The 12,322-nt window shown below is 35.9% G+C and overlaps 1 protein-coding gene across 2 annotated transcripts in view; it reads left to right on the top strand.

Annotated features, from left to right (window-relative positions):
• Window positions 1-12,322, top strand: part of LOC307159639 (NACHT, LRR and PYD domains-containing protein 3-like) — a 63,588-nt gene that overhangs the window by 11,402 nt on the left and 39,864 nt on the right. Inside the window, exons 7-9 of one of the 2 annotated variants that reach the window (XM_079873113.1) lie at window positions 1,921-2,091; window positions 7,916-8,089; window positions 8,786-8,956. In XM_079873113.1, the coding sequence (XP_079729239.1) occupies window positions 1,921-2,091; window positions 7,916-8,089; window positions 8,786-8,956 (516 nt within the window). The remainder of the gene's footprint in view (window positions 1-1,920; window positions 2,092-7,915; window positions 8,090-8,785; window positions 8,957-12,322) is intronic. The other variant, XM_079873114.1, reaches the window with a different exon arrangement.

The raw sequence follows: 12,322 nt of genomic DNA, 5'->3' as shown, positions 1-12,322 counted from the left end.
CTGCCCATCTTCTATGTACCTGTATTATTTATATTGTGAGTAAATGTTTGCATTGGAACTTTAGATTCTCTTTCGTCTTCTTCTGCCTGCACCACACCATGACAGTCCCTCTGTATCTCCTAGTAATTAGACATTTTAAATGCTTATTTTTATCAGTAATTCTGTAGTTTAATGTAATAATAATGTAATGTAATATGTAGATTGAGAGATTTACAAATAAACATTTATCAAAAGCCTGTTGTATAATATGTGATGTACACATTTAAAGTTGTTTTTTTCTACAAAAAAGTTCAAAATGTTTTTTTTTTCAATGTTTTTTTTATTTTATTTAGTGAATATTAAGTAAAATAAACTATAAATGTAATTTCAGTAATTCTTATGGATGCTTTTTTACTATCTTTAAATTAATGATATATCACCCATTGATCACCCTGCACTCTTAAGATATCGGCATCAGTCATTGGTTAAACTTAATCTTGAAATAATACAAATACAATTTCTTAGGTTCTTAGGTTAGGGGTGGGCGATATGGCAAAAATATCATATCACGATTTTTTTCAGGAAAATCACGATTCACGATTTTATCACGATTCTTTTTATGTTGGTTTTACTATTTTGTGACTTAGCATTACAGCCAATCTAATGTCACTATTTTAAAAACAAAGCCTTAGGTAACAAAATATAAAAATATTTGTCATTATTTTCTTTGTTATTAAATATTAAGATCAAAGATACACATTACACATACACAACTTAATATACAAATTAAATAGGCTAAACAGTGCTTTATATTTTCAGCTACAGTAGGTGTATTTAACAGTAGCATTGAAGAAAGTAATTAAATGAACAAATATGAAAATAAAACAAAACGGACTTCACTGTATAAATTATACATTGATACTTATTAAAGCTACTATTAAAGTTATCAGTCAAGGGCAGTGAGTGATTTTCTCTTTGCATTGTGTTGTTTTATTAACATTAAAGGGATAGTTCTCCTAAAAATTCAAATTATCATAATTTACTCTCTCAAGTTGTTTTAAACTCGAATAAGTTTCTTTCTTCTGTTGAAAATAAAAGTTATTTGGAAGAATGTGGGTAACCCAGCAGTTGATGTACCCCAGTGACTTCCATAGTATATTTTTCTCCTATGGAAGTCAATGGGGACCAGCTACTGTTTGGATAGCCACATTATTCAAAATATTAATATTAGAAAAATATTAGAAGGAAATTAATACAGGTTTGGAAAAACATTAGAGTGCGTAAATGATGAGATCATTTTTATTTTTGGGTGAACTATCCCTTTAAGGACAAGTGGCAGCGTGTTTACTATTACTACTGTCTCTTTAAGAGTTGCGCGCGACGCGTCTAATATACACGCATTTGACAAGCAGATTTTCTCTCAATTTTCTCAAGTTTGCTTTCACTTTAGACATAACTGACTTTGTTTATGTAAACCTTGTGTGTATTTAACAGTATAAGCACAATAAGACTCGAAAGATAACTTAGTCCAGTATCCAGGCGCTGGTAGACAGGCTTTTAGTGCATGTGAGCTTCACATGTACGTGCTGAGAAACGCACACGTTAGAACAGCGCATCAGCTAATTAAATGTTTAACCGACAAGGCATTAAAACACATGCAAATTGTGAACTTTTGTGAACTGCAGTGTCCCGTTCCGCTGCTTTAACATTTTATGTGAATATACGTGAATTTTTCAAACATGCTTAATTTTATCTAGGAAATTTGTCACTGAATAAAAAATGCTAATGTACTGGAAATAGTATTTTTTTGTAGATGAATGCTGTTTGAATGCATTGTATGCTGTTTATGTAAAAATAAATAATGAAAAATGTATTTAATATTTGTTTATAGAAAATGTACTGTATGTGTGCCATCTAATTCTGTGTTGTGATTTATTGTAGGTTAAATGATTGTAACTTAACAGAAAAAAGCTGTTCAGCTCTGGCTGCAGTTCTTGGATCAGATACCAATCTGAAAGAGCTGAACATGAACAATAATAATCTGCAGGATTCAGGAGTGAAGCTGTTCTGCACTGGACTGAAGAATATAAAGTGTAAATTGGAGATACTGAGGTAAGTTGAGCCACAGGAGTCACATGACTAAAGTTAGGTGCAATGACTGATGAGTTTAAAAGTTATAAATAAAAGTTGCATTTCTTTGTTTAATATAAGTAAGTTTGTCTTTGTTCTATTGTAGTTGTGTTTTTCATTCAAAATAATAATGAGCCACAAACTAAGCAATCCAAAGATCTTTTATTTATTTGTTACAACGTGGGTATAGCATATCATCCTTCTTATCAATTTTGTTAATAAAAGTCCAATGTTTAATATAAGTGAATTTATCATTGTACTATTTTATTATTGATGTATTTTCATTAATACTAATGAACCACAAACTAAGCATTTGTTTTAAATTTAGGGGAAAACACTAAGACCTTCATTTATCAGTGTTACAATGGGGGTATACTATGCCATCTGTCCTATTTGTTTTGTTGATAACATTTTTATTGTTCAAAATAACAAACAATAACAAAATGGTTGTCATTGTGCCATTTTACTGTTGTTGTGTTTTTTTCAGTGAGTAATACTGAAGTGACATTAAGCGTTCATTTTGTGCTGCATTCATTTGGTGCTGCACTGTAATGCAAATAATTGCAGGGGATTATAATATTTAATTGATAATGTATTTTCCATATATGTATATTCTACTTCTTATAAGTTAAGACTTAAATTGTGCTATTTTTGTTTATAGTAATTTATAATTTAGTGATTTAATCGTTGTTTGCATACCTAGTGTTGAGACAGAATTCAGATGATTCTGTTAGAGCTGGTAAATCTGCCACAGAAAGGAGGGTGAGATCTAGTAGAAATCACTTATCTTAAGATTGTATATAACAGGATTAATGTATTTTAGTGCTTTTGAGGAAGCTGTGTATCTTTGATTCTGCTTTCAGCTTTGCAGCTAGTCTCGACTAAACACTTCCTGTAGTGTTTTACACCACTATTAAGGTATTTTGGTCCGTTTGTCTCACTCAGTGGCTTAAAAAGTGGGTATGCGCTATATGCGGCGCATAGGGGCGCAGCACCATGCAATGGTAAAATAAATAAATAATTACAATTCTTTTTTTGGTATTTTCTATATGTAGCTGCTGTTGTGCATTTCTAAATCATTTCTGCATTTCCTCAATGTTATATAACATTTTAGAGGACTAACAGGCTAGAGTAGGCGCCCTCATAAAATTCCATCATAGAATTTTGACATTGAAGATATCGCGAGCGTAATATTGCGAGGGGCGCCGTGAGCACTGAGCGAGCAGGTACGAGTAGTGAATTGTCGTTGAAAAAGATGGATAAAGCAAAAAAACTGTCAGGGCTAAAGATAGAAAAAGAAAGAGGGAAAGTGAGATGGCATGTCAAGGGATACCAAAAGCAGCCAAATAAGTGGATGGTGAAAGGCAACAGGTAGGATTTAAAGTAGGGCTGAACGACATTCTGTTTTAACATCAACATTGCGATGTGCGCATGAGCGATAGTCACATCACTGGAACATGCGATGTGAAGGGCTCTCTCTCCCTCTCTCTCCCTCTCTCTCTCTCTAGGGCTGTCGCGGTGAAGGATTTTCCCTTGCGGTAATTATGAGTGGCTCAATAGCGCGATATGCGGTTTTACCGCATTTATTAATTTATTTTGATTTATTTGTTGCTATATAAATAAGTGTTACGATGTGGTCAGCATGCACAAAAACGAGTACATTTTCAGTAACCAGTAAACCGAAACTAAACAGTGTATCTGCGCATTGAAAGCCTGTCACTCAGCGCGCAGTTGTTACAGCAACGGACTGTCTTTGAGTGAGTCATAAACATTCAACAACACGTTCAAAAACGCTGATTGATTCATTAAAAGATAGTAATGAAACAAGGTTAATTATTTTTAACTTTGAGCTCCACTTTTCAAGGCTCAGCTGACCAGCAATGCGTTGCATAGGTAACGCTGAAGCTTCACTTAATAGAGACAAATGGCATTGATTCAATGCGTGACTCACTGAGTTTTGTTTCCCGCGACCGCGAGTTCCTCGCGCTGTGGATGCTGACCAGCGCTGTCGCTGATGCCATTCATGGTAAATACCCTTTATTTTAAACGTTAAAAGGATGACAGGACAAATATTTAACTTTCCTTGTACACGGCAACCTTTTCACGAATATGACTTGACCTCAAAGACAAACGCAGTTAATCGCACGCGCTCAGTCGATCTCTCTCATTCACTGTCTGTTTAGGCTTACGTGCAAATCCACGAAGCCTCTGTACAAATCACCATGATAAAACCATGATCACCACGTCTTATTATCATTATTAACTTATTTAACATTCAATACACATGCACGAAGTTCAAAACAAGAAGGGTATAGCCTTATGAAAAAAGAAAACACGCGAATATCGCGGTTGCTGCGGTAACTTGAATTCCTCTGCGGTTGGCATGTCAGTAGCGCGGTACTGCGATATTGCGGTTATCGCGACAGCCCTATCTCTCTCTCTCTCTCTCTCTCTCTCCCTCTCTCTCTCTCTCTCTCTCTCTCTCTCTCTCTCTCTCTCTCTCTCCCTCTCTCTCTCTCTCTCTCTCTCTCTCTCTCCCTCTCTCTCTCTCTCTCTCTCTCTCCCTCTCTCTCTCTTTCTATGTTTTCGGTGCTGATGCAGTGACGCGTTCATGTAAACGGCTCCTAAAAGCTGTCACAAAGAACCAGCAAAAGTAATTATTATGAGTATGTAAAATATTGCAATGAGACATTTTAATTGTCTATTAATAAACAAGTGTTTTCTGTGACGGCTGCAAAGATGAAGTTGACGATATTGACTCGCGATCTTCGCAGTAGTGAACGCCCCGGAGAGAAATGCACATTTCATATGGATTACATAGTTTTATGTTGAGTTTCGGTTCATGGATGATAGCTTAAGCTCCAGTTCAGGCGCTGGCGCCTCCGTGTCGTGATTATCTATTGTCTGCTATATTTACTTTTTATTTATTAAATCTAGAAAATTGGATAATGAAACACTGATTAAAATTAAGATACAATTAATACAAAACGAAATTCGCTTTAAAGAAAGGCTTTGTGCTTTCTGTTTGAGGTCTCTGTGGAAGTTTTAAAGCAGTCTTATAGCCTGGATTGATGGCTCGCAATATCGCAGTATATATATAGTTGGGAAAAAAATATTGCAATGTAATTTTTTCCCAATATCGTGCAGCTCTAATTTAAAGTGTGATGTCTGTGCTTGGAGGCTTTCAAATGTTCATGTTAACAGACATTAGCGCTCTAAAGTTTGGCTGAAAAAGCCAAGTAAAACTTTAAATAACCATTGAATCAAATTAACATTTTATTCTTATCTGTGAAATAAGCATGTAACCCGTTTCAACTCCACCACTCAAAGAATTGTTAAATTGTTCGCCAAATTTGTTGCTTCATACCCCTCTGACACTGGGTAGTTGCGCCCCTGGTCTCACTCATCCTTGCAAAGCTGCTTCAGCTCAGTGACATTTGTAGGCTTTCCAACATGAGCTGTGTTTCAAGTCCTTCCACAGCATTTTAACCCCCTGAGGTCGGCGGTATCGCCGGCGATACCAGCTCGCTTTTTTTTTATCAGTGTAAAAGAAACTCATGAATACTCTGTTGACTTTGATTTTCCATAGGAGTTTCATACATCAATCGATTCTGTTAAATGTGTATTATTTTTGTGTATACTCACAATAAAAACAAAGTGTTGTGCTTTTCGCCAAATAAAGAAAAATAAACACGAAGCGAGTTCTGCCTTCTCTCTCTCCGTGTAGTCCATTCTGAAACGCGTCCGAAAATGAATCATAACTCAGCGAATACTTCTCACACAGGCACGTGAGATATGTCTTTATGAAGCTTGAAATCTCTTCTTTTGAATGAAGTAATTTACATAAAAAACAAATGTTTTAAACTCATGTAATCCGTTTGAAAGCAAGGAGAGGTACCGTTTTTCCTTCTGCCTCATTATCTTTATAATCAGCTGCGTCCGCCCCGCCCCCGGCGCGATTCACATGTAAATAGTTTAGGTGATCATCGCATACGCCCCCCGATCAATGCCATAAAAACACAGTTTCTATCAGACTTACTGATAGTTCATCGCGTTTTGAGTATGGCACGCTTCTCCGGTAATAAAGACGTCCTTCAGATGATTCTGGACAGCGAGGAAGAATGCACGATACCGGGTTGTTTCCTCAGAGGAAGATTATAACAGAGGACGAACGGCAGCATTTTGAAGAGCAAATTCCGCCGAGGACACAATTTCGGAGTAAGTTTTACTTAAAAGTCTTTTGTCTTTTATTTTTCGTGTTCACATTTATGAGGAAAAAAACAATATTACGTGACAGTTCTCCATTATGGACGCGAGCGCTCTAAGCACTAAAAGACTTTCAAACATTCACAGAGACCTCAAAACAGAAAGTACAAATCCTTTCTTTAAAACGAATTTCGTTTTGTATCAATTGTATCTTAATTTTAATAATTTTTTCATTAACAAATTTCCTGGATTTTAAATATGCTAGCAATCACAACATAAGGTCTGAACTGGAGATCATCATGAACCCGTAGCCTACTCGCCTCACATGTCTAAAAAAAATTGAAATATATTTACAGAAAGCTGGTTCTAAACAAAACCATCCAAAACAAAAAAACTATGTAGCCTAATAAATGTGCATTTCTCTGGTGCGTTCACTAGCCTACTGCGAAGATCGCGAGTCAAAAGCCTATCATCAACTTCCTTTTTACCAGAAGTTAAATTTAAATCGCGTGTGTGAATGATGTTTTAGCAAACTGTATTGCTAGACTGAGATGAGTAAAAATTTGACTGAAATATGAATACATAGATAAAATGTAGGCCTATAATCTTTTTTTTTTACAAAGAAAGAGTACACTTGAAATATTGTTAAAATTGTAATTATTGTTGTAATTGTAACCTTTTTAATAAAATAGCAAAACATATTTACAAGATGTAAGCAAAATCTTAAATGGTCAAGTCTTCTTCTAAATATATCTTTTGTCCTTGCATTGTGGCTCAGTCAGTTTCACACCTGAATGAATGGCTAATTATGCAGAGTCATTATGCAGAGTGGGTGGGACAATGTAATCTAAGGTGAAAACCACTCCTCGTTCACGCCCCCCTCGCATATTGGCTTTCCAAGCAAAACCTGTTTTACATCAATTTAAATCAATGTATGGTTTTATGTGAACGATAAAGCAAGACTATTTTCACATAATTTTGAAGAAAAAACTATAGGCGACCACATCCATTAGTCAAAAGTCTTATTGACACATATTTACTATGTGTTTTGTGGCCTTATTTCTGCAACTTTCATTTTAATTTTTTCCAATAACCACGCATAAACATTATTCTCTTAAAAATTCAAACATATACATGCATGTTGATCAGATATTTTGGTAGCCCTGTTTGTGCTATATAGAGTGAATTTACACCTTTGCCATTAACATGTTTATAAATAACTGAAAAAAGCACAAATGTCAGAGCATGTCAGAACACCTCCAGGGCCCAGCAAACAGCTCAGACTCCAGAGGGTTAATGGAATTGAAGTCTGGACTTTATTGGGCCATTCCCAAACTTTAATTTTCAAATTTTCTGACCATTTTCAGATCATAGACTTTTAGAGTTGTACAGTTTTAGTTAATTGCAATCTTGAAAGGGATGTTGATGTCTAACATATTAAAGTTCACTGAGCCTTTTGTTTCCCTCCATATTCAATTGTCAGTTTTTGCAACTGACTTTCAATACATTTGTATGAAGAATAAAATTAAATTCAGTTTAAGGATTTTTATTGTTCAGGTTTAACTGATTAATCAGCTGAATGTTTTCCTCTCTGTTCTAGACTCTCTAACTGCAGTGTGACAGAAGAAGGTTATAAAGCTCTGGCTTCAGCTCTGAGATCAAACCCTTCACACCTGATAGAGCTGGATCTCACAGGAAATGATCCTGGACAATCAGGAGTGAAGGAGCTCAATGATTTATTGCAGGATCCAGACTGTCAACTGAAGACACTGAGGTGAGACATGATCAAATAATTAACTAAATTAGCTATATGCAGGCTAAATATTCATAACTAATATATTATTTTAGTTATATAATAAGCTGTACAATTTGTTGCATCAAAATGATCAAGATCAGATCAGATGCTGCAGGTTCTGTCATGATGATGATAACCGTCAACACATTTTAGTTGTGATACGAGCTACAGGTCAAATAGATATTATGGGTCAGTATATGTGTGCTGACATTCAGGAGTATACCTTGATAATTAACAATAATAGTTTTCCATCAAGCCCAGATTCACTGCATCTCTCTGCACCAGGTCTATGAGTCTCCAGATGTTCACAAACATGCAGTTTCACAAGCCAGTTTTCTCTGTGCTGACGTTTCTCACTCCTCCTGCTTTAAAGACAGAAAGATCGTAATTTCACACTCTGTATTCATACTGAAAATCATGATCTAGTGAGCCTTTGCCCTTCTGCTCTGTGAGAACTTTCTGTTCTTATGCTTATGTTTGCTTTAGGACAGAGTGTTGCTCTAGTTTCTTTTAAATATATATTTATTTGTGTATTTAAATGTTTAAAGAAAAATTTGACATCTAAATAACTAACTTAAGCTTGTCTTTAAAACAATAATTACGTTTTTTATCGTATCAATCATTTTTTGTAATGCAGTGGACATTTAGTTGATACCTGAATTGCCTCTTCTGCAGGTTTGTGAGTCCTGCTGCAGAGGAAGCCTGTCAGTATGTGAATAGAGTTGTGGGTATAAACCCGTTACTCCAGAGAGAGCTGAATCTGAGAGGACATGAACTAGGAGACACACGAGTGAATCAGATCGCTGCTCTACTGCAGGATAAACACTGTCAACTCAACACACTGACGTGAGTATTGCTCATTTATTTATTATATTACTTTTAAGCATTTTTTCCCTCACACAGAGCCAGAACAATTTAAAGTTATAAAATTAAACAGTCAATTAAACTATTAAGCTGCAACCCCCCTTTTGAAAAATCCCCAGAATGTCACATGATTATGGCACGTTTTCATGTGTTCCATATATGGACTAAAGCTGCGTCCGAAATCGCGTACTATGGGAGTAGGTACTACATTTAAATTAGAACATACTAAAAAAGTGCGCTCTATATAGTTTGAATACGGGTAGTATGAATGGAGTCCGGACGTACTGGTATTACGGTTGGTATTGTCACGTAACATGCGCGGTCACATCAGCGCGAAAATTTAAAGAGCCCATTCCACTGACTGCACCAACTTAGAGCAATGTTTTTAGTTCTTTCCGCTTTCGTCTGCGTTTTTACGTCGTTCGTGCTCACAATTCAGAGTCGTCGGTCAGCTGCTCGCAGATCACGCCTTTGTCGAGAGCTTTGGTGTAATTTCTCAAATAAGTTAAATATCATTTAGCCAATACATTTTACCTCAGAAAAAAAAAACACACACATAAACCTGTGAACAATGACAGATGTTGATTTTTGGTAAGGAAAAAGTAATTTATTTGCTTGTGATATTACCATCAATGAATAAACATGAATGAATCAATAGTATGTGTGTGTGTATCTCTGTTGATTCATTCATGGATGGCAATATCACAAACAGTGTGTGTGTGTGTATATATATATATATATATATATATATATATATATATATACATATATACATGTAGGGTAACACACTGAGATCAGATACAAAACACACATATACACACACACATTCATATACATGTGTATACATGAAGACTTCAGATGTAAAAGAAAAAAAAAATCTTCTTAAATTAGCATTTTTATCAAGCTTGTATATTTAGGTTCAGTAATTTCACTTTATTGACAAAGGTCCTTTTCATTGCCATTAAAGTGAAATAACTGAACCTAAATATACAAGCTTGATAAAAATGATCAAACTAGAAGAAAATTCTAGTTCTATATTTTAAAGGACAAGTTCGGTATTTTACACTTAAAGCCCTGTTTACAGATCGTTTCTGATGAAATAGAACGGTTAAGATTAAAATGTTGACACATGCTGCTGTCCCGAGAATTTTAGGTTTCTTTTGCTTTCCTCCCCACCTACAGAATGGCTGCATAGGTGCACTCGAACAAATCCTTTCTAAAACGCATTAAACTTTCGTTTACAAAGAGATGAAACTCACCGAGTTGTCAGGGGTGTTCACTGATATGCTCATACAAAAATCGCTGCAAAAGATGCTTTCCAACAGGTTTTATCATAGTTTTTGTCCAACTCCATTGACTTGTATTGAAAGAGCTATGTGAGGTACGGTATTACTCCGCCGCTTCTTCTTCTAATTCTTCTGTGTATTCAATGAAATGCCAGTGGTTTGCTTGCAATTGGCAAAGGTGCATTATCGCCACCAACTGGGCTGGAGTGTCTATTATTCAAGCTCTCAACGGAAGAATCTACGGGTGTGAGACGTTTGGAAAAATAGATCCACAGTTTTACAACGAATGGTAAAACACCTGTTGGAAAGCATATTTTGCAGCGATTTTTGTATGAGCATATCAGTGAACACCCCTGACCACTCAGTGAGTTTCATCTCTTTGTAAACGAAAGTTTAATGCGGCTGCGCTCTGGTGCGCTCCGGCCAGGCACGGATTAACGCACGGGCCTACTGGGCACTTGCCCAGGGCACTGGGCCAGCAGGGGGCCCTGTCAAATTTACTGTCTCTTATTTTCAAATAATTATTTTCATTTTAATTTTATTTTCAGTAAAATTGTGTTAAATATTGAGGAATAATGTGATTTTTTTTTTTTTTTTTTTTTTTTTTTGCAGTTGCAAAGTATTAACTAGTAAATAAATCAAATAAATAATTTTAATGTATTGCTGCGCTGTTGAGAGGGACATCTAGAGGCGAGTGAAAAGCATTGCGTAATATAAAAGTCACGCGTAGAAGACGGTTACTCAAAAACCCAAACAAAAATGAGTTTAAAACCACAACCAAGTGGATCATTAAAAAGAAAGCACAAAAAGGACAAAGAAGCAAGAGAAGCTCAATTACTACAAAAGCTACCAACAATCCCAAATAGAAAAATATTTTTCTAGTCGACTAGTAGTCATTCATTTAAGCAATTAGTCGACTAATCTCACATTAATATTAATTTCTGCTTAAATACTGAGTGCATAGAGGCATATAGCCTATTCCGCGCTCAAGCGCATGCATAAATCTTGCCGCAAAAGCACCGGCAAAAGCAGGCTAATTATAATATAGTAGTAGTAGTATCTTTTTATTCAGACTCGGTCCATCCAAAAAAAATAAAAAATATTTCCAAAAAATAAAAATAATACAAATACAAAAAAACAACACGAAATACACAACACAAAGTTACAAATGACTCGTTTTTAAAAGACACTTATACCAGTGTTCCCAAAACTGAGACATGCAGCGTGTGGCACTGTACCCAACATTCACCAGCACCACAACAACTTGATTTACAGAATCATTCAGCCGACAAATGAACCTGAACATCGCTTTTCGCAGGACAGACTGCAGTGTGTCCACTCTGGTGTTCACAAACAACTCACTCGCACAAGTTGATCTGGGCTTTTTTAGTAACATCCTCAGAGCGTCATTGAATGCTACTTGCAATTTCTGAAGACTAGCTTTTTTATAGTTCAGCCACAGATGTGCAGTGTACAAAGGCGAACAGTATGCTTTAAATAGGGTCAACTTGACTCCAGCAGTGCAGCAACCAAATTTGCGTACCAGAACATTTGCCCGCACATACAGCATACGGCACTGACGATTAATGTCATCGTCATCTGTAAGCTGATCTGTAATCAGATGACCAAGATATTTTACTTTACTGCAGATATTAAGAACATTACCTGCGAGCCTAAAAACAGGAAAGGTTAAATGTCTGTCTTCTGCGGTTCTGCAAATCATGATAACACTTTTGGAATCATTGTAGCCTACTTTACATCATGTTCTTCCCCAAACGCAGAACATATGCTAAGAAGATGAGCTCGGGCTAAAAATCACACAATCATCTGCATACATAAGATGGTTCATCATTGTACTGCCGACCATACAGCCAGTTTTACCTCGGTTTAGATTATATGATAAATCATTCATGTAAAAATTGAATAAAATGGGGGATAAGATGCTCCCTTGTCTTACTCCATTACTGATATGAAAAGGCGCCGACATACAGCTGTCCCATTTCACTTGCATGGTCTGTTGGGCATACCAATATGATAGGATTCTAACAATGTATTTAGGGAC

The sequence above is a fragment of the Squalius cephalus genome (genome assembly GCF_949319135.1).
Source record: "Squalius cephalus genome assembly, chromosome: 1".
Lineage (NCBI taxonomy): Eukaryota > Metazoa > Chordata > Actinopteri > Cypriniformes > Leuciscidae > Squalius > Squalius cephalus.
The sequence above is the reverse complement of the archived record's forward strand: the minus strand, read 5'-3'. Positions and strand labels throughout refer to the sequence as shown.